The sequence below is a fragment of the Haemaphysalis longicornis genome, unplaced genomic scaffold, assembly GCF_048455015.1.
Source record: "Haemaphysalis longicornis isolate Haplotype H1 unplaced genomic scaffold, Haemaphysalis longicornis Haplotype H1 scaffold_9, whole genome shotgun sequence".
Classification (NCBI taxonomy): domain Eukaryota; kingdom Metazoa; phylum Arthropoda; class Arachnida; order Ixodida; family Ixodidae; genus Haemaphysalis; species Haemaphysalis longicornis.
In genome coordinates, this window is record NW_027526460.1 from 38046244 (window position 1) to 38068123 (window position 21880).

General features: G+C 49.3%; 2 protein-coding genes across 2 annotated transcripts in view; both read left to right on the forward strand.

The window, feature by feature from the left end:
* LOC144153145 (uncharacterized) overlaps positions 1-7781 on the forward strand; it is a 34210-nt gene extending 26429 nt beyond the window's left edge. The window contains exons 5-6 of the mRNA XM_077684796.1: positions 6317-6481; positions 7290-7781. Coding sequence (XP_077540922.1) covers positions 6317-6481; positions 7290-7766 — 642 coding nt within the window. The 3' untranslated portion in view covers positions 7767-7781. The remainder of the gene's footprint in view (positions 1-6316; positions 6482-7289) is intronic.
* A 9419-nt stretch (positions 7782-17200) lies between these two features.
* On the forward strand, positions 17201-20190 carry LOC144153998 (uncharacterized). Its single transcript, XM_077685801.1, has 3 exons — positions 17201-17880; positions 18629-18727; positions 19390-20190. Exons 1-3 carry the CDS (start codon positions 17632-17634, stop codon positions 19945-19947), a joined length of 906 nt encoding a protein of 301 aa, XP_077541927.1. The 5' UTR covers positions 17201-17631; the 3' UTR covers positions 19948-20190.
* Positions 20191-21880: the final 1690 nt, after the last annotated feature.

A 21880-nucleotide genomic window follows, 5' to 3' on the forward strand; every position in this document is an offset into this window, starting at 1 on the left:
TTTCCCAAGCCGACAACTGTGAAGGCCCTCCGCAGCTTCATTGGGCTGTGTTCATACTTTCGCCGATTCGTTCGCAACTTTGCATCTCTCATCGCACCTTTGACAAAGCTCCTCAGCAAAGAAGGCGGCATCTGTGAGTGGTCCACGGCCTGCGACGACGCATTTACTAAACTGCGCCATCTCCTCACATCTCCGCCAATCCTGCGCCATTTCGATCCTGAGGCCCCTACCGAAATTCACACGGACGCGAGCGGAGTTGGTTTGGGGGCAGTTCTCGCTCAGCGCAAGGCAGGATATGACGAGTATGTCGTTGCTTATGCAAGTCGCACGCTAACAAAGGCCGAGACAAATTATTCTGTGACCGAGAGAGAATGCCTGGCCGTTATTTGGGCACTTGCGAAGTTCCGCCCGTACCTCTACGGGCGTCCTGTCCATGTTGTCACAGATCACCACGCGCTTTGTTGGTTGTCCTCGTTCAAAGATCCTTCTGGGCGGCTAGCGCGCTGGGCTTTGCGGTTACAGGAGTATGACATTCGCGTCACGTATCGCTCAGGCCGGCGGCACAATGATGCTGATGCCCTTTCGCGCTCCCCGCTGCCTCATGACAGCGACCGGGTCTCGAGCTCCGACTGCTACGTGTCGCCATTGGAGATCCACTCTATGTCGTCCGAGCAAAAGAAAGACCCTTGGATTTCCTCCATGTTGGACTTTCTGTCTGGCTCATCAACGAACGCTGCATCTCGGACACTACGCCGGCAAGCGTCGCACTTTGCCCTTCGCAACGGACTGCTTTTCCGTCGCAACTACCAACCCGAAGGTCGCAAGTGGCTCTTAGTAATTCCGCGCCACCTACGCTCTGAAATGTGTGCCTATTTTCACGAAGAGCCACATTGCGCCCATGCTGGTGTCCCCAAAACATACCAGCGTTTGCGCTTGCGGTACTACTGGCGAGGCATGTACCGCTTCGTTCGTCAATACGTCCGTTCGTGTGTTCGATGCCAACGCCGAAAATATCCTCCCCACCAAGGAACTGGGCCTTTGCAGCCCTTACCGTGTCCAGCAAGACCATTCGACCGTGTAGGAATCGACCTTTATGGACCTCTTCCTTGCACTGCAGATGGCAACCGATGGGTCGTTGTTGCTGTCGACTACTTGACCCGGTACGCCGAGACTGCCGCCCTGCCTGCTGCTACCGCACGCGAAGTAGCCTCGTTCCTACTTCGGCACTTCATTTTACGGCATGGGGCGCCGCGTGAACTCCTCAGTGATCGAGGAAGGGTTTTTCTGTCTGAAGTTATAGAGGCCCTTCTTAAGTCCTGCCGCACGATCCATCGCACCACCACGGCGTATCACCCTCAGACCAATGGACTGACCGAACGTTTCAACCGCACTCTGAGTGACATGCTTGCTATGTACGTCGCGGCGGACCATTCCGACTGGGACGCAGTACTACCATTCGTGACCTACGCATACAACACCGCCACGCAGGCCACGACCGGCTTCTCTCCGTTTTTTCTTTTGTATGGCCGTGAGCCTTCATGCACACTGGACACCATACTTCATTATCGGCCCGATGAGTCAGAGTGCACACCCATCTCCGACGTTGCCAAGCAGGCCGAAGAGTGTCGTCAGTTGGCCCGATCGTTAACTACGGAAGATCAGCAGCGTCAGAAGTCGCACCACGACGAAACGACTCCCGCTCCTACCTACTCACCAGGGTCGCTTGTCTGGCTGTGGGTTCCAGTGTCTACGCCAGGCTTGAGCAGTAAACTGCTTTCGCGCTACCAGGGTCCCTACCGCATCGTCAAGCGGACGTCTCCAGTAAATTATGTGGTTGAGCCTCTCACTCCGTCGCCCGATCAGCGTTGCCGCGGCAAAGATATAGTCCATGTTCAGCGCCTCAAGCCTTATATTGACCCCGTCGTAGTTTCATCTCCCTGAGTCGCCAGGATGGCTCTTTCGTTCCCGGGGGCAATTGTAAGGAAGACCATCGCCAACACCATACTCGTTTAAATAATGTAGGAGCGTGGACAGCACTGGTCATTCGCAATACGTGGGTATGTGACACAGAAGCCACACATGGAAGAGGCACCAACTCGTGGATGTCCCATCGCCATCGCTGGGACGAAGAAGAAGTCTCGTCTCGTTGGCTCTCCGTCTCGACTTGCTGGTCAGCGCGACTTGGTGCTTCGGTGCTACCGCTGCTGCTGGTGCGGTGAAGAATAAAGCCTGAAAACCCTCTTATAATATATATATATATGATATGCCAATGCCATAACCGCATAACCGGATATGCCAATTGCTAACCCCGACCTCCGACCACGTTCTACGTGGCGGCCGCTGGGAAAGAAGACGTTCTACGTCTCCCGCGGTAGTCGAGGGGCGGCGCTAGTTGACCGGCCTCAGAGCTCTTGTAAATATAAACCCCCGCTTTAAAGTCGAGAGAGAAGCCGCTGTGGGATAGCGTAATGGCGAACGCACCGCACCGGTTATGCGGAGATGTGGGTTCGAGTCCCGCTCCCGGAAAAACGGCGGATTTTTTCTCGACTTATATTTTCGCTTATTTATCAATGAATCAAAGAAACGTGACAAGCACACGTCATTCGGCCCTATTAAATATTTCGAAAAAAGCCGAATAGCACTGGCAATGACGACTGCAACCTTGATATATATATATATATATATATATATATATATATATATATATATATATATATATGTATGTATGTCGGGAAACGGATGCTAGGACCAGGGGCTCTGTTAGGAACCTCGAGTAGAGCAACAGCACTGTTTTAATTTTACTTCACCTGTTCGACGCTTTCCACAATTCACGTGGCTCATTCCGGAATATAGATGGGACGGAAAGATTTCACTCTGTTTTTCTCCCTGCACTTATACCCCGTTGGCTATACCGAAATACGTCAGAAATCACATGGATTAAGAAGTTTGTTCTTGTCATATTAAATCAGTTGCCTGCAGGTAATTGTATAGTATAGAAATACTAATAATTTCTCTTTTCACTTATTTTGTATCAAGGTGCAAACTGTTCTGTCTTCTCCGTCAGAACGCGTGTATGTCGTAGATTAATTTGTTAGTTGAACGATCGGAGAAATGTCCAAAAAACAGCCAGAAAAACAGTGTGCGGTGTGCATTTTATCAGTGATGTGAACTTAGTAACCGAAGTGACATAAATCGCATTAATTTTGTCATGGTCAAGACGAATGGGTACGTGCATCGAGAAAAGCTGAGCATGGTTGTTGCGTTCGTCGATTGCTCCCGTGAAATGTTCACATTCCTTCATGACATTGCAGGCCTAAACGTACACCTGATGTGGCGCGCAAGCACACACAAACACACACACAAAAACACTGGAAAACGCTAATGACTGGCTTCCGCCCTATAATAAAGTGCACTTATTCGCTTGATTATCTTCTGCGAAAAATCCTCGTTTCAGGGACTAACCCAACCAAATGAATCTGTCATCTACTCACCAGTACTGAATACACGTAGCAACAGCCGTATTAATGGTGGCAATCCACTGCCTCCCCTCAACCCCCCCAGCACAGGCCCACTCCTCCGCAAGCCTTAAACCGTAGCCCATCGATGCGTGACTACGCATTGACGACAATTACGAGTACATCAATCTTGCAAGCAGATTCCAAGACTGTGGCACCCTTTACTGGCGTTCCACTCGATAAGTCGCGGGGCTCGAAGCAAACGTTTGCTCGAGGCCGTGAGGCGAGCCTCATAACTTCGCGGCCAGGGCTGCCTGATTCCTTATCCTTCGTGGCCGCGCACAAGCAGAGACCACACCTTTTGTTTTGCGGTACCGCGAACACGTCCCAAGTGGGGGATTGTTCTAGCCGGAAAGGGGAGCAACAAAAGGACAGCCCCGCATTCCATCGCAAGCCGAGCGCCCAGTCCGTATTGAACTGGAGGAAGCAAAAGAATAAACGCAAAGTAAAAAAAAAAAAAAAGCCGTAAGATTTGGACGGATTGCCGCCTTATTCGAGCCCTTCACCCAAATCTCTCTCCGCCCCTCCTCTCGCTGTTCACCCGACTTCTCGTTACGGAAAGCTTGACCGCCGCTAAGTGTGCATAACGACGGCGGGAAAGCAGATTGTCAAGTGGGCTGGCCCAAACGTCCAAACCTCATTAACCCTGCGGTAACACCGGAAGGTCGGGGTACCACTTCATTTTTTTATGTTCTATTTTGTTTCTCTATGCTGCAATCTTTCGTATCGATGGGGAATCTGGCAGACACCGGAAAGGTTATGTCGACAAGGAGAAAGCCTGCGCTCTTAAGTCAAAGATCGCTCATAAGGCAATTGCTTTGGCGCAAGGAGAGAAGCAGCCGTCGTTGCGTACGTAGTGCGAAAAGCAACGGATAAAACAACGAAAAAGAGAAGAAAACTACCGGACAGCCGATCAGGGCAGCCGGACGCATGACCAATTAATGCCCGCTCCACGCCTCCCGGCGACGGCCCTCACAGCGCTGTCTGTCCATCGACCGGCTAGTGTCAGAATTACATGCGCGTTAGCCGCCGTGACCGCGGCCCCGCCGGCCACCGTGACCCTGCGTGCTTTTTACGGGCGTTTTCCGTTTATTGAAAGAACAAGCGTTCGCCCTGTTTGTTCTTCTCGCCCCATTCCATCAAAGCCGCCACACAAATCGCCGCCGCCGCATAACTCAGACACATCGTACAGCGGCACTCCCCCACCTCCCTGCCCAAACCATACGACATACGTCCATCGGGCGCGGTGCTACTCCCCTTCAAAGTGACCGCTCTTTCCCGCTGCCTTTGCCTCAACCACAGCCCTGTTCCCACCACTCGTCTCTCTCCATCGGTGGTCGGCGTCCTTTCTGTTTTGTCTTTCAGGCGACTGCTATGCCAATTTTCGCCGGGCCGCAACAACTCATTGAAACGTCCGCGAGAAGGTTGTTCCGATCAGCAAGCGGGGCAACAATACGTCGCCACAACGACGATTATATGCGCGGGTCACGTGACCGAAGCTTCCCCTCCCTTCATTGCTAGAGAAACAATTGGAGCACGGGGCGCGGTGTATATAAATGCGGCTGGGGGCTCTGTGCGGTCATCACGGTTCAGCTGTACGCCATTGCGGATACCGGACTCACAATGAAGGTAAGAAGCCCCGCGGAGAGACCACGGGTGGTGGGGCAAAGCAGGGTGGGGGGACGACGGGAGCAACGCGCCATACGCGTACGTACTTGAACGTCATCTTGTGTTAAAAAAGGCAGTGGAATGCCGCTTGACTGGTGACTTTAAGCGGACGTAGATAGTGTGGATGATCTTCGAGCCGTGACAACTTGACGCAACTTAGAGGGTGAAGTGTACATACGAAAAGTGAGCTTCATGATTAGTTTTTGTAGCCCGTCGGCCGCATTTATAGTGAAACCAAGGCACAAGAACAGACATCAATTAAAATGTGCGTTTTACGCGCCGAAGCTACACCTGCCGGGCATCGCCGTATAGTGAAGGACTCCGGATTAATTTTTACCGCCACGAGACTTTTTAATGTGCCCCGAAACCTGGGCATACGAAGGATTTCGCTTTCCGTCTCCTTCTGAAAAGCTGCCACGGCTGCCGGCATTCGAACTCGCCACCGCGCCGGACAAGCAAGAGAACACGCACGTGTACGGTCCTGTCATGCACGGGAAAAGACACAACGGGTAGTGAAAGAATCTGAGAACTTTCGGCATGACGCATATTAATGTGGCACTTTAGCTTGAGGTACTTAAAAAGCGTAAATGTAATCTCCGCAAATGCGCAGAACGGGAACCGAAAATTCTTTGGTGAAAGCAATGTAAAGCAGAACGCGGCGACATCGTGCAACTGCTGTATAGCGGCCCCGAGAGATGGCATGGAGACAAAAATTGCGAGGAAGGCAAAAATACCACGAGAGTAGCCTGAACTTTTTTGGGGACGGCAAAAGCTCCTTCTGCAGACATGCAGACATTAGGCTGCAACAAGTCTAAAGCGTCAAAGGCGCAACAAAACCAAAGTGCATGTTACCGCAATTATCTCATTGCCCTGTAGGCAGCACAGAACGTCCGAAGAAATTTGATGAAGTGTAGTCGGTAAGAAACAACCTAGCACCAAATGTACATGCCTGCGTTCCGGAAAAAAAAAAAAAGCCTGTGCCACACTCGTCGCAGATGCTGCGGACTCCAGCGGTAGAACTGTGCCAGCGTTGTTCCGTTAGCTGCGGGTTAAGGGCAAACATGACACGCCATTCAGGCGCACTACCATGCCAATGTGCTCTTTTCCTGCTGCGGACGGCATCCTTATTACAGGTCATCATCCTCCTCGCTGCCCTTGCGGCCGCCAACGCTGGATTTGTTGGCCACGCCGGGTATGGTCACGGCTACGGCCATGGTGGCTATGGCCATGGCTACGGCCACGCTGTCGTTGCCAAGGTCGCTGAAGCGGGTGCCTCTTCCCAGCACAGGTCTCAGGATGTAAGTTCTGAGTAGTTTCTTTTTGTTTAAGACGCGCTTAGTCGAAACTGTGCTTCACTTGTGTCGGAGAAGAAAAGGAAATCTGGAAACACAATGGCTCACCAATGAACGGAGCACAGTCTATGGCCGAGTTCAAGCAAGATAAGGTCACACGAACTGAAGTAGGACTCTCCAGTTTTAAACAAAATGGGGAGATCGCAGTAAACGTTTTGAGTAGCTTATCCTTGCTAAGGGTGTCATCTGCAGGCTGTGTTCACACGCTGTGGGCGTTTGAAAACACAGAAATCAACTGTTGTGTTCAAAACGCCGTAATCAAATCAAAACAGAAGTGCCCATACGCAGAGATGAGAAAGCGCAAAAAAAAAAAAAAAAAGCTGACACCTTCATACATTGCTTCAGGTGTAACAAATGGGGACGGCTTCATTTTCAAAGTTTGTGACAGTCCCGTAGAAGCGCGGGAGTGGGGACCGCAGTACGCCCGTAGAACGCACGTTTTTCGGCTTCCTTTTCTTCGTATCGGTCAGCATCACAATCAAAATTATTCGTTGTTTCCTTTTGCACATACGGTATACGGGTGGTGTTCCCCACGGGTTCCTACTGCAAGCATACATTGCTTGTGTACCGAACTTTTCAGTGATGGAGGTCTCTTACTGACCGCTATTTTGAATAATTCCGTATCCAGCCCAGACCACAGAAATTATGATTGGGCACTGGCCACAGTAAAAATATTATACAACACGGCGCGATACTCTTCTGTAACTCGTACCGTAGCAGTATGGTTTGTGCATATACCTTTATATGATTCCAGCTCGCCGGCAACTACAACTTCGGCTACAAGGAGGGCCACACCAGCGGCAGCTCTTTCCGCCAGGAGTCCGGTGATGCCTGGGGTAACAAGGTCGGCTCCTACGGTCTGACCGACGCCGATGGCCGTGTCCGTGTTGTCAAGTACGTCGCCGACGGCCACGGCTTCCGCGCCCACATCGCCACCAACGAGCCCGGCACCGCCGCCTCCCACCCCGCTGCCGCCTCCTACAACGCTCGCCACGCCGTGCCCGCCGTTGGCTACGGAGTCGCCGCTCCCGTCGCCAAGGTGGCCGTCGCTGCCGCCGTTCCCGTCGCTGCCTACGCTCACGCCCCCTACGGCGGATACGGACACGGCGGATACGGCCACGGATACGGAGGGTACGGACACGGAGGCTACGGACACGGATACGGCGGGTACGGACACGGTCTCTTCCACGGAGCCTACGGAGGCCATGGCCACGCTGGATACTACGGCTAAGCCTCTCCGCACTGGACCATAGGTGTTGTTTCTTCCCAAAAACTTCGCTGAACTGAGGCCTCTGAGCTGTTCCTCTCACGTTGTCTCTACGCCGATGTTCCTCGCCTCTCCGTGCTTCGTCTAGCTGCCTGATAGACTTCTGTCCCTTCTCTCGTGTTGTCTTCTGCTTCGCCCAGTGAGTAGCGTCTGTCTTGTCGTTACGTACATGTGAACTTTTCTTTCCGATCTGTTTCTGCCCTCCCTGCCTCAACGTGAGGATCTCTGCTCTTAATTTATTCCCTTTCTAAGCGTGTCGTCCGCTATCCTTTCTGCCTGTGTCCTAGTACAAAGTTTCTCATACGCTTGTTGTGCAATAAATGTGTTGTCTTTCGTTGACCAAAGCTCTGGTGTGGTTAAAACAACCGAGATAAGAGACCTTCTATGGACAAAATCGCACTGGCGACCCGCTGCAAATGCAAGTAGGTATGGTGGGCGTGCACGTGTGAATATAAAGAAGTCGTAGTCGAATACTGTGTATTTCAGGTAGTGTTTTCTTGCAATCCGCGTACACCAACTGCATTTTTAAATGGTTTGCAGCAAGAAATCGTACATTTTTAATTTTCTTTTTCAATATTCTAATAAACATCTTGAATTGCTGCTTGATATTAATAAGCAAAACACTTGTGTGCGCCCATTCGAAATGGCCATACGGCCATTGGCACATTTGCTGACATAAACGTACCGAACTGTTTTAGCAATACGTTATAGCTGTTCGTTGATTACAAACACAGGTGAAATAACGACGATCTCGTTTTCTTTTTCTGGAAGACTCCTTTTACCTTTTTTATGCTCTAACCATAGAAAACTTCAGATAACGTTAACGCTGCTTTCCCCAAGGCTTAGTCGGAGACTGCACTACGCAACGCCAACACCATCATTCCTACATATAACAAGCCAGGTGTTTGTTTTTCGAACGAGAGGCACCATCAGCGTCTCGTAAGGGTCAACTTTGGAGTGGTGACTCTAATTAAGCAATTCCGCCGGCGAACGCTATGCCATGAATCATGAATGCAGTTCACACTTTCAGAAGCTCCCATTTTTTAGATGTTTTATTTTGCTCTTAAAACTTGTGGGTGGTTTAAGCCTTCTCAGGCTTAACCAACAGGAACAGATGGTTAACGCTGACCCCAACCACGAGAGAGAAATCCGGCGCAGAATAGGTATGGGCTGGGAAGCACTGGGCAAGCACTCCCAAATAGTGAAAAGTAAGCTACCTCTGTCGCTCAAAAAAAGAAAAAAGAAAGATCTACAACCAGTGCATAGTGTGGGTGATGACATACGGAGCTGAGACTTGGCCACTTATCCGAACAACCAGAAAGCAAACTTAGGTCAGCTCAGCGGGCCATGGAACGAAAAATGTTAGGAATAACACCCAGGGACAGGAAACGAGCTACTTTGGCCAGAGAACAAACTAGAGTAGAAGATATCATAGTTCAGATAAAGAAAAATAAATTGGCTTGGGCTGGCCATGTGGTGAGACGAACAGACAACCGGTGGACAATTAGGGCAACAGAGTGGATACCAAGAAATAGGTCTAGAAGAAGGTAGGGGAAAGCCGATGGAGGGATTAAATAAAAAAAAAATTCGGGGGTAAACTGTGGACTCGAACAGCGCAGGACTGGAGTGGTTGGAGGTCAATGGGAGAGGACTTCTTCCTGCGGTGTACCAGAGTATGATGATGATGATGATGATGACGACCTCGTGAAAAGGTATTGCTGGAGTGCGCAGCTCCTTTCCATGTCGCAGGTGTGCCTGCCGGACCATGTCAAGGAGCAGTTCTGGTACCGAAGAGTTTGGTGAAACCGAATTCACACCGCTTGCTTATCGGTACTTCTCCAAGAGGGAAAAAAGACTCAATTGCTCGAACACGTTCCGAAAAACATGGACTGCTAGTGTCAAACGCCTTCGCTTTCCATTCTGCTTACAATAACAGGTTTGCGAAATTGCAGCGCTGAATTCATCTTGTCAACGCGGTGTTGGGACAGCCACGTCGGACTGTCTCGGAGCGAAGCGCATGAACGTAGGAATTTAGTCCGAATTCTTTATGTCCTGTGGTGGTTTCCATTCACGTGGGAAATCCTGCAGCACGCATGACTAAAGCCCTCTCATGAAATGCGGCGAGCAGAGCGCTATCACCGGCACGGAGAAATTATAGCAGGACAGATTCGTTGTGCGTACAACACAGTAGTCACAATACTGTTCTTCAACGCTTTAAACCGGAAGTTCTTGACGTGAGCATGATTAGACTAGTTTCTTCTCGTGGCAGAACGAGTGTACCTTCCATGACATTACGAACTGAGTAGGAGACAAGATAAAGTTATTTTTAACGTTTCGCTTTGAGATCTTACGACTTCAACGCACAGTTTGTACCAGTAGTTTGTACACACGGTTTGTAGTCTGTTGAGTACGCTGACCACTTTTTCGGATAGTACCAGTTGACGATATTGAACCGCAAAGCGTAATGTCAGACGTAGTGCTAGATAACCTTCAACTTGAGCCTTACGATGTACGGAAAGCCTTACGATGTACGATGTACGGAGCCTCGATGTACGGAAAGCGGGTACCGGTTGACAACGTTACACTTTGATGCGTGACGTCGGGCCTATAACGTCGTGTAGTCGCATACATGCGTCGCCTCTTGCTATATACTGGGCATCAGCCTTTGCTCAAGGGGGTTGTAAACTTAAAAACACGGGAGTAGTCAAAGGTTTTATTCCTGTTTGCGTTAGTATTTTCGGGGTCTTTTTCATTTTAGTCTTCATTTTGTGAGGGCGGGGTATGCGTCGCATTTTTTTTATTTCGTTTTCGTATTTTTAACCTTTGCTATTTGTGTTTCTTCTTTCTTTTATTTCCATTCAACCAATTATGTTCATTTTCGCCATTATAACGAAGAAAGGTGTTTAATTCGCTAATTTTGAATGTTTGTGCCAATGCAGGACGTTTCGACGGTTAAGGTGTAAATGCGGTGGGAAGGGTGTACTCGGCAAGGAATGCTACGCATTAAAATCAACGACACGTTGTCGATGAGCACCAACGACAAAGTAGACAACAACGAACGAGTCAGGAAGCTGGGTAGTGCTCGCGTGAGGCCACTAGCAATTGGCCCAGTGTAACCATTACGCGCCACGTTCATCAATCAAGCTTCACGGTCACGCCGATAGACCTCGCTCTGTAGCTTTCTCTCGCTCCTTTTCCGGCTTGACGACTTGCACGACGAGGGGCCGCCGGTCCGTGTGCCACTTATCGGTATTCGCGTGTTACGTCTTCCAGCAAGCGAAAGGCGGGAAACACGTCGTAAGTGCATACGTATACCGTGTTTGCCGCTGTATGGCAACGTCTGCTGGCATGTTAAGTTGAAATACATTGTTTACTGTGAGGTAGTTTGCGTAGTTTGCGTAGCTGTGGGTGCATTAAACCGGCTGAGATACTACCTGCCTACGAGAGTAAAACGTCAAGTTTATTACGCGCTTTTTCATTCGCGATTAAATTATTGCTCTTTAGTGTGGTCCACCACAACGCAAACAAACCTAAATAATCTTACGATACTTAAAAAACGAGCCATATGAGCAAGTGCAAACCTAAAATATTGTGCAAGCTGCGGAGCATACTTTAACAAACATGAAATAATACCAGTACGGCAACTTTACAACCAAAAATTATCTCTAGAAGTAATCCGCCAGTACAATTCTAATGAAACATTGTTTGAGTTGAACTATCATGTACATAGAAGCCCGTATGGACTGAGAACGTGCTTGGTAGAACAATGCCGTTCTCTGACAGGCTATGGGGATCAAATGTTAAAATGGCAGATAACTCACCTCCTCAATCAGTACCCTGATATTCTGGATCTCATTCGATGTCGTAGCCCAAACAAAGTATCTGAAGTTAAGAAAAAAAATTGTTGAGGCAAATAAAAATTACCGGTGACAGCAGTTAGCGCTGTAATTTTGTCACTTTCCAGTGCCTGAAGGATGCGTGCATTGAGATTTTTTTGTTTCTTGTTTTGTTGGTTCCGATATCTTATGTGTGTTCATATTTTTGTTCTGGTATGATTACGCCAGTGTGCACCTTTTATTTTGGCGAACGTATGTAACTCGCTTTTTGATTTTTTTTTTGTTTTTTTTTGTTTATTTTTGTTATCTTCTTCCTCTAATTGTTGTTCCTTGTGATCCCGCTGCTCCTCTGATTGTTACGGGTGGCAGGGCCCCGTCAGGCAGTTTTGTTTGCCTTTTGCCATGCCATCCAAGGCAGTTTTGAATTGTCTAAAATAAATGGATACACCAACATTAGCCTAGTACTGAAATAGGGAAATTAGTTGGCCCGAACTCGGTACCTTAATAAGCGATCCGACAGAGGTTTTTTCGGGCTGCATCACGTGCGGCAGTTTCCAAGAAGCTACTTTTTGACGCACACGCACACGCACGCGCACAGACAGACAGGCAGACAGACAGACAGACAGACAGACAGACAGACAGACAGACAGACAGACAGACATACAGACATACAGACAGACGCCCACGGAAAGAAAGAAGCCTCAAGCTTCATCAACTGGACTACATATTTGCATGGGGTATTGGGAATGGCTTGGTAAGCCGGAATGTATGCTACATTTGTGCGATACTTCGGTGTTGGTGCTAAACCATCTATCATTTTTTTTTTGTGCCTGCGTAAGTGAGTTTTGGCAGTGGTGTGAGCGAAGTGTTCTCTTAGAGCATTTGAAGAACGGCTTAGGAGGGACATCGCAAAAATCGAATGAGCACTAGGTGAAGTTCAATCGAAGAGCACTGCACGGGGCTGATCTTAAGGCTCGGGCCCGGCCCGAGACCACTTTAGGAAGCCCAAGCCTGACCCGACCGGGCCCGTAGCACATAGCCCGGCCAGGACCGCACCCGGTCATTCATTTTTAAGCCTATGAAGGGCCCGCGTGTGCAGTGGCGTAACAAAGGGGGGGCAAGGGGGTACAAGTGCCCCGGCCGCCAGTTGTGAGGGGGCGCCGAGCCGAGTCCTCCCAACATGTGCCCGAGGGAAAAAAAGCTGCAGCGGGTTACCGTATGTCACCGCATCGGGGCGGCACTACCGCAAAAGTCGCTGTTGAAGAGAGCGCCAGTATGGGCTTGTTGGCACGACATTGTAGCAAAAGAAGAGGGCTGAGGAAGACAAGGACGACAAGAGTGGGTCACACATGGGGCGCAATGTCGGGGAACACACACAGGACGCTAGCGTCCCACGCACCTCCCGGCATAAGGCCCTCATATGACCCCCTCTGTCCGTCCTTGCCTTCCTCAGCACTATTCTTTTGCTACAATGTGGCTGTTCAGGCAGTTTCTTTCCTCACTGCTTTCCTTGTCACGAAGCGGCGCCACCGATGTGTGAATACTTAGGTACGGAGTCCAGGAGGAAATCCCAAATGATATCCAGTGTGTGTGCGTGCTGCATGTATGGATGTGCTTTCTGTTTTCGTTTGTATTCCAGAAGCGGGCGGTGGGGTGGGCGGCGCTCTCAAAATTTGCACCGTTACAATGAGATTAATCCTTTGCAGGTATTCTTAAAACGCGAGGTGAACCACGCGCAGTAGATTTTAGGGATCCTCTTTTATATTCACACCAAACCATTATGGTCGTGTTCCATCGAAAACTATACCCGCCGCGAATGCTCAGTGGAAGGCGTTGCGCTCATGAGCCGCGTGGTTGCGTTCTATTCCCTGCCGCAGCCCCGAGCTAGCACATTAGGATGGCTAGGTTCCGCTGTCTCACCCTTCGAAGACGCTCCTCGCCGTTTTCTTTCCGCCGTCTCACCCTTCGAAGACGCTCCTCGCCGTTTTCTTTCCGCCGACTCACGGCCGGGCTACAGCAGCGGCATCCGCCGCTCTAGCCCTGCCATGGCCGACGCTGCTGCGGTCGTGACTCCGCTCCCGCGAATTTTAGGTAACGGCTGGCAGAATCTTTTGTTTCACTCTTTCTAGAGCCATGTGTGTGAATCCAAGAGACGTCGCATGGGCAATTTTTGTGGGTGTCATTTAAAGCTTTGCTTTCCAACCACCTTCACAGCGTGGATTGGAGCCAATTTTTTTTTCTTGGCAACTTGCTGACGATGAGCATCAGCACTGGCGTCACAAACAGCAGTGATATGCGACGAGGAGACAACAGGGAGTGCTGGGATGAGTTTTTTTACGCATCATAACCATTAATAAAAAATGTGGGCCTATTATGCAGATATGAAGTTTGCAATAAATCATTTGTGCAATACATTTCATGGTCCTATTTTATGTAAAACGAGACGAGAACTGGTGACCGACAAGGTCCATTTCTTCTTTCACTTTTCTTTCGAATTTTGTGCACTTCTGGCGTATGGTACGATGAATACATATGCTAAGACGGCTATAGTCCACTGTAGCAAACAATCAATCAAGAAATCACTCATTCGCTTTCCTAAAACAGCCAGACGGCCTTTTTTCAACATAGATGGCGACGATACTACTACTACTACTGCTACTACTACTACTACTGCTACTACTACTACTACTACTACTAGTACTACTACTACTACTACTACTACTACTACTACTACTAATAATAATAATAATAATAGTAACAATAATCACCATCATTATAATCATGAGGAGCGCGAAAATATATTTGCCATTGGCGCCACCCTATGTAGTTACGCCACTGCGCGCGTGCGTGACCAGGCCCGGGCTTGGACGCTGACGAAAACGTGTTTATCCTATTTGGTTTAGCCTTTTCGTAGCGGTCAATGAGACGGAGCGTCTAGTCGATACGGCATCATGGATTGAAATGCAAAAATTTAGGGTTAAGTAGTGCCCGTACTTTAGCTTCGACCGTCTTCAGTTAAAGTCACAGCGTAATAATAGCTAGTATTCTTACATCGGAGATACCATCACCTTTGATGACTAGATTCTCGGCAACGTCACCTGGTTGTCTCGGCCACAAGTTGGTATGATGAATTTTTTGTTGCGGCGTTTCAATTTACGAGTATGTAAGTATGTGCACTGAAATGTTTTGCCTGCGGTGGTTGCTCTACGGCACTGTTTCTCTAGCACGCGAGTTAGATTCCCAGCCACGGCAGCCGCATTACGATGAGTGCGACATTTAAAACACACGTGTTCACAGACCTAGGTGCAGAGCTCCAGGTTGTCCGAATTAATCCCTTCTCAGCTGCGGCGTTCCTCGTAATAGTACCTTTGGTATGTTACACCCCAAAATCCAAAAGTTTGATGCATTACATGAAATGTCATTAAAATTACAGTACACTGACTATCAGACCGAGCAAAACACGTTTTTAAAATCGTGCGCAGAATTAAGATCAAGAAGAGCGTGGAAATAAACTCGGGGCATTCCGTTTAACGCTCTTTTCTACACTTCACGCCGGAAATATTAACGGCCAGGTCCACGAATTCAAGCTCGAGCCAGGCCCGGGACCGCGACTTCGAACCAAGGCCCGCCCCGGGCTCGCCAATAAACGTTCCGGATGGCCCGACCCGGCCCACGGGGCCGGTCGGTCCCGGGATTTCTGGTGAGCCCGGGCCCATGTATTGCTCTATATAAATAAACAATTGGACGATTATCATTTCGTAATAACCACTAATAAATGCGAAAGTGGGCTTAATTTCTTTTTACGTGGAGGCCTGACGGGTCGTATTTTGTACAGCTGCTCTAGAGAAGGAAGTGTTCTTTGTTATTTCAGTGATTTTTTGCCATTTAACATTCCTTTGTAATGGTCTTTGATTTCTAACAAGGACCCTATATGAACTTGTTAACCGCAAAATATTGACCTCTGCAGATGCACGCTGCAGTTGCCAGGAGCATTTGGGTGGCGGCATTGCGCAGTCATTTATATACGAAAGGAGATATGGACGGCCGTAGGGCCTTACGTACATGTGAGTGACCAAATTAAACACGGGAATTTTTGCTTTTGAACTTCAATTTGAAAAACCTTTATTTCTCGTCTAAGCGAGATGAGACTGGGACTAAAGGCACAGACAGCCTGAAAAAGGTCCTAAGACCCCTACACACTGTGCCAGAAGCATTATAACGTCAGCAAATATTTCACAAAATGTATATCCCAGTGCACCTGTCCATGTGTACCATCAGACAGAGCAATCGCTATCACCAGCGAGGGAATAAGTGCTGCAAACATATCTCCAGGGAAAGAGTCATCATTAGCGTTGCGCCATTCACCATTGCGCTAGTTCTCCCCAATTCGGGGTTAACTAGCAGCAGTGAAATCGTTATGTGTTAGGCTGCGCGATAAGAATTTTCATTATGCGGGGTGAGCTGGCAAGCTTCACACCGAACTTAAAGGCGAGCTACAGAATACGATTTAATTACAAGCATCGCTCAGATGAGAAAGACGGTGAGCCTCCTCGATTTACCAGCCTTGGACGATCCGCGGGCAGTCCGAGGACTGCGTTCGGACCGGAAGCCCCTTAGGAATGCATTTTAAAATCGAGCACCGGATCGTGTCTCGGCCAGTCCGCGGATGATCCGGCACTGATAATCGAGGAGGCCCGGTATGAGTTATGTCACCTATGTAGCTACGTATATGTACAACGTCAATATACAGTAAACCCTCGTTATAGTGAAGTCCCCGGAGCAGAAGGCTGGCTTCGTTATAAGCGATACTTCGTTAAAAGAGGTGTCGATTGCACTTGGGGCCGTGAAAAACTTCCAACAAAATGAGAATTTGTATAAAGCTATTCCGCAATAAAAAGAGTTTGCTCTAGCAATATATGTGACGTCTCTCTTGCAATAAAAAGGGGGGCTGCTTTTATGGGATGAATTATTCTCCGGCGAAAGCTATAAGTTCAGTTGCGCTAAGTGCACAATCAGTTGCAGCGAAAGCACGAGTTCCAGGTCCCGACAACTTATCAAATTTTCCAGAAGAAGGGAGACACAAAGATTTGATACGGTGTTGGGAAAGTGCGAGACACGCACCGCAAAGTTAATTCGCGGAAAAAAAAAAAAAAAAAGAGGCAGGGAAGAGAACAGAATATGTTAGAGGACTTGTCCTGGAATCGTACCGTGTCATGAGAGCGTACCGATCACGCAGGCCTCCCTGCCCTCACATACCGACACAAAGGCGACATACTGACCAGCGACGGCGAAATGTTCCGTCTCTTCGTTAATTCACGTCCCGCTTCCCGAGCCACTTCCAATACACCCTCCGTAAAAACTGCTGCGGCAAACTAAAAAGAAAGGGATACTGACACGAAACTCGACGACAAAGACATCGCGGCGAATTCAGCAGCTCTAGGGTGAAATCATTCCCGCACGGTAGGCACGCCGGCTCGTACACTAAAGAAAACCGAAAAAAGAAAAAACCTCCTAAGAGACCCAGAATGTAAACAAGCGGAGAACACGTAATACGCAAAAGGAACGCGGGCGACCGACGCAGAGAAAAGTGGGCTGGGCGGCCTCCAGGCCGCCGCCGAACGCCTTCTTCGGCGGTCCGAGCACCGGCTGGTGCGGCTGTAGAAAACTCGTTATTAGTTTAACCTGGACACCGATCAACTCGCTGAGGAGCGGAAGGCGTCTGGCGAACAACAAGAGCCGTCGACGGCTTCCGATGCCTCCTGGAGCCCGCCTCGGGGACTGCCCTTGAGGGCGGATATCTCTTCGTGACACAAAGGGGGCCCGGGCGAGGCATTCCATTGCACCCTCTGTCATCACAGCCAACAGTCCAGACAGACAGACGAAGGGTCTTATTCTTCTTCGTCTGCTCTTGGCCCCGACGGAACTGGATCGCCGACAGCAGGACGGGCTCTCTGCTGACCTGTGGCGGGAAAGTGCTCCTTTCCGCCGTCTGCATGCACAAAGAAAGTGAACCGGCATGTCTACGTGGCCGTGGTCACGTGGTTTGGCGTCCTGGCGGGGCCCCTGTCGCAGATCCTGACAACTGGCCGGACCTCTTTGAACAGACGACGTGTCTCTGTCTGTATATAAGGGCAGCCTCCGCCCAGACCAAGACACCAGACCTCACCCGACCATCTCGGAGTTCACTTGACTACTTCCCGAGGAGTACGTGCCTACAGCCGACCGACCAACAAGCCATGAAGGTGAGAACGCAGCACCTCCCGTGATCCGCCTGCAACGTTTCGGAGCCGTTCCTTTGCCCTCACTGCCAGCCACGTCGGACAACCTCGACTTTTCACTTAGTTCTCGAAGCTTCTGTCGACGTTTAACGAGGTGCTGCACAGTACTTTGGACACCTCGGGAGGCAGATAGGAAGATTGAAGGATAATTTGCTGCGTGCACAGTATCCGTGGCAAGACGCGGAACAAAGATGTGTAAAGTAGTTGTGAGCATGGTAAAAAGTGCACAAAAATGATTTCCAATAATCGCTTATCTTGGGAACATGTAATTAAATTGCGCTTAGCCAGGAGAAACATACGGGACAGAGAAAAAAGCGTATGATGATATTTTAGTCCTCCAGCACTAACCAGAATTCCAACCCGTCTGCTCCACCTTTGTTTTTAACTTTTTTGTTTTTTGTAGCACCTGCCGTCTCTGTGCGAGCGGAGGCGAACCAACATAAATATAGCAATAATATCTCTAATCTTTCACAAAAGTGATATGATGAAAGGCGTACAAAAGCGCAGTTATAAAACGGGAGCTTGAACTCACCACACTTAATTTTATACTTGGAAGATTATCCAAGCATCATTTGGAAACCGAATAGAAGACATTAAGGCGCATACTTACTGCCGGCAAGAAGTTGTTAGACACTTACTTTAGAAGAGCGTGGTCATGTATATTTAATGAAAGCGAGTGATAGTACAGATTTACTTTTTTAACATCTCACAGGTTTTCATCGTTCTCGCTGCGGCCTGCGCTGCTGCTCAAGCCGGATTCCTCGGCGGTCACGGTCACGGAGGAACCTCTACCAGCCACCGTTCTCAGGACGTGAGCATATCAATTCACATAAGCCACAAGAATACTCCAGAACAGCGACCTCATTCTGATGGAAACCTTTATGAATCTTTTCTCAGGCAGGCCCTTGCTAACCGATGTTAGTCCACTTCGGTTATGAAAGGAGGAAATTCTCCGGCACGTACGTTTTCAAGTGAACAATGTAAAAAAAAAAACAGCTTATATCCTTGACATAGCGGGATATATTACAAAACATGGCCCTCATCTTTCAAAGCAAAGGTTGGGGTGCTTAAGGTTTCGCAATGGTTCGGGGCCCCTCCCAGAACCACCCGCATCTACCAGCAAACATTTATATCGCGAAAAAGAAACTGTTGGATCACAAGGTCACTTTTTAGGACTATCCCTGCAAAATTATGTCATAGAGTCACGTCCTGACCCAACCGACAAATGCAGAGCACGTGGTGAGTGCTAAGTAGGCTGAGTGCAGACAAATGGCGGGTGCAACTGGCGAATTTGTAGAATTTGAGTGGCCAACTTTTGGATTCACCAAAATTTCTTTCTAACTCCCCTGTGGAATGATTTAGTAGTGCATTATGGCTAGAAGTCCAGCCCGACCCAAGGCTGTTTAAGCTGACTATTGTCAAACACTGCTTTCTCATTACGTCGTCGACAAACCCATCCCTAATACCCAACAGATTTCCGGCGCCTACGCCTTCGGGTACAACGAGAACCACGGCACGGGCGGCACCTCCCGCTGGGAGAGCGGTGACGGCGTCGGCAACAAGAAGGGTTCTTACAGCCTGCGCGGAGCCGATGGCCGCTGGCGTACCGTGCAGTACGTGGCCGACGGAGCCGGATTCCGCGCATCGGTGAAGACCAACGAACCAGGCACCGCCCCTTCATCGCCCGCCTCTGCCGGCATTAACGCTCCCGTACTCCACGTGCCCGCTGGACCCCACTACGGCGGCGGCTACGGCGGCGGCTACGGAGGCGGCTATGGCGGTGGCTACTACGGTGCCGGAGCCTACGGAGCTGGAGCCTACGGAGCAGGCGCCTACGGAGCTGGAGCTGGCATTGGCGCTGGAGCTACCAAGGCCGCCCACGTCTTCGGCGCCGCCATCCCTGGAACCGGCTTCTACGGTGGCTATGGCGCTGGATTCGGAGCTGGCTACGGTGGAGCCTATGGCGGTGGATACGGAGGCGGCTATGGAGGATACGGACACGGCGGTCACGGCATTGTTAAGCACTTTTAGGTTGTTACTAAGGAAGTAGAAATGTAGCTTCATCTGCCTAGTTGTTATCGTTGCTGTCATCCTGGTGAATGGTCACTGTTCGTTTTGTTGCTCACTTTGTTGGTCTCCGCCCCTTCTCCACTTTTGTGCAAAGTCTCACGCTTCCGTGCACGTACCGAAATGTCCTCGGGTTGCTCAGCTTTACCTTTGTCTCAGCTTTGTAGTGTTCGCAAAGTTCGTGTGTTGTCTGCGTTTTAATAAAGATGCCCCGCTGGTTTCGAAAATTCTGTTGCCCGACTCCTTTACTACGACCTCATAGGGACCTGCCATCAACACGTCCGGAGAGGAAGAGAAAGAAAGGACGGAAAGGCCGCGAGGTTAACCAGGTGTAGAGCCCGGTTTGCTACCCTGCACTGGGGAACGGGGTTCAGAGGATAACAGAGAGGGCGGGAGAAGAGGAAGATATAGTAGTGGGAAGGCGCACTGTGTAGTGCCGTTTTGGGCACGACAGTCTTTCATTCAAATTCGTTTCTCGCGGGAAACGTAGAAGGGCTTTCGTCGCCTTTTGAGAAGTGGATGGTGGAGACCGATGACCTAGGATAGTCTCTATTGTAAGTGGTCGATTGTCCAATAGGCTAAGCGCGGTGAAAAGCGCGCTCCTCCCCGAAGAGTATGCGGGACAGCGACACAATACATGCTCTATAGTCTCTTCCGCCCCAGAGGCGTCACATTGGGCGCTGCTTGACATCCGGATGAGGAAGGAGTAGGCTTTCGTGAAGACCACTCCGAACCATAGTCTATAAAGTAAAGTCGACTGGCGTCGAGACAACCCATACGCAAGACGGCGCTGGAGAAGAGGATCTTGAATATAGAGATAGTGATTCGAAAAGTCCGGTGTGTTCCATTGCTTCATGGTGATTTTACGAACAAAGGAGCAAAGCGTCCCCTCGGCATCGGTTCTTGATAGCAGAAGCAGGATGGTGCTTCTGAAGAGAACAATACGACTTCGAAGGCTTCAGTAAGACCAAAGATATGAAAAAAAAAAACGCCGTGTTTTAAATAGCAGCAACAAAATGTCCCATGCTTATGATGCCAAGGCTTACTTTCACGGTTCAAAGGCAAGGGAACGAGTTTAAAATAAGGGGCGGGGCTTGGATGAGCGCTTCCAGTTAGTGGCAGTTGCGCGCAAAAGCAAAGGGCTCTCAACTCAACAAAAAATACATTACGAAGAGAGAGAGCAAGCCAGTGCCCGTAAAAATACAAAGCAGAAAACCCGCAGGATTTGTGTCTTGCCCGCTGCCCTGTTGTTTAGCAGGGACAACTTTATTTGTATCGTCTATTACCGTTTATGCGTGAAATATGTTTACAAGTATACTAACTACATTCAGATATTTTGGCACGTGTTGCGCAATGCCCAAAAGATATGAAGCCGAAACTTTAACAACGAAGGGCACTTGGCAGTTTCTGACGTCTGCGGAGTGTGTGGAACCACGGTGTGAAACACCAGCCCTCCTGCTTCTGAAACGGGGAAGATAAGGAGGTTCAGGTGCGGGGTTTTTTGTGCACGTCTTATGGCCTACCTTCAGGTCAAAGAAGTAAAAGAAAAATCCATCATGGCTTTTAGATTTCACTTGAAACGGAAACAGACATGCCAAGACAGGATAAACAGGACATTGCTGCTGCAGACCCACGCTTACACGACACATGACACAACTCTGTCGAAAACTATGAAGGCGAATCTTTTGCTAGATAAAGGTACTGGTCAACTGGTGCCAGAAAAAAAATTACCATCCCTCTCTAAAGAGCGTTAAGGGAAGCGCGAGAGCCTTCTAACATAAAAAACAGCGTCGAAATTGCGTCGAAACCTTCGCTCAAAGTGCGCCCAACCTTAGCTAAAAGTGCGTCCAATCGATCGTTAAAAGAGCCATGAAGAGAAAACAAAAGTTTGTTTTAT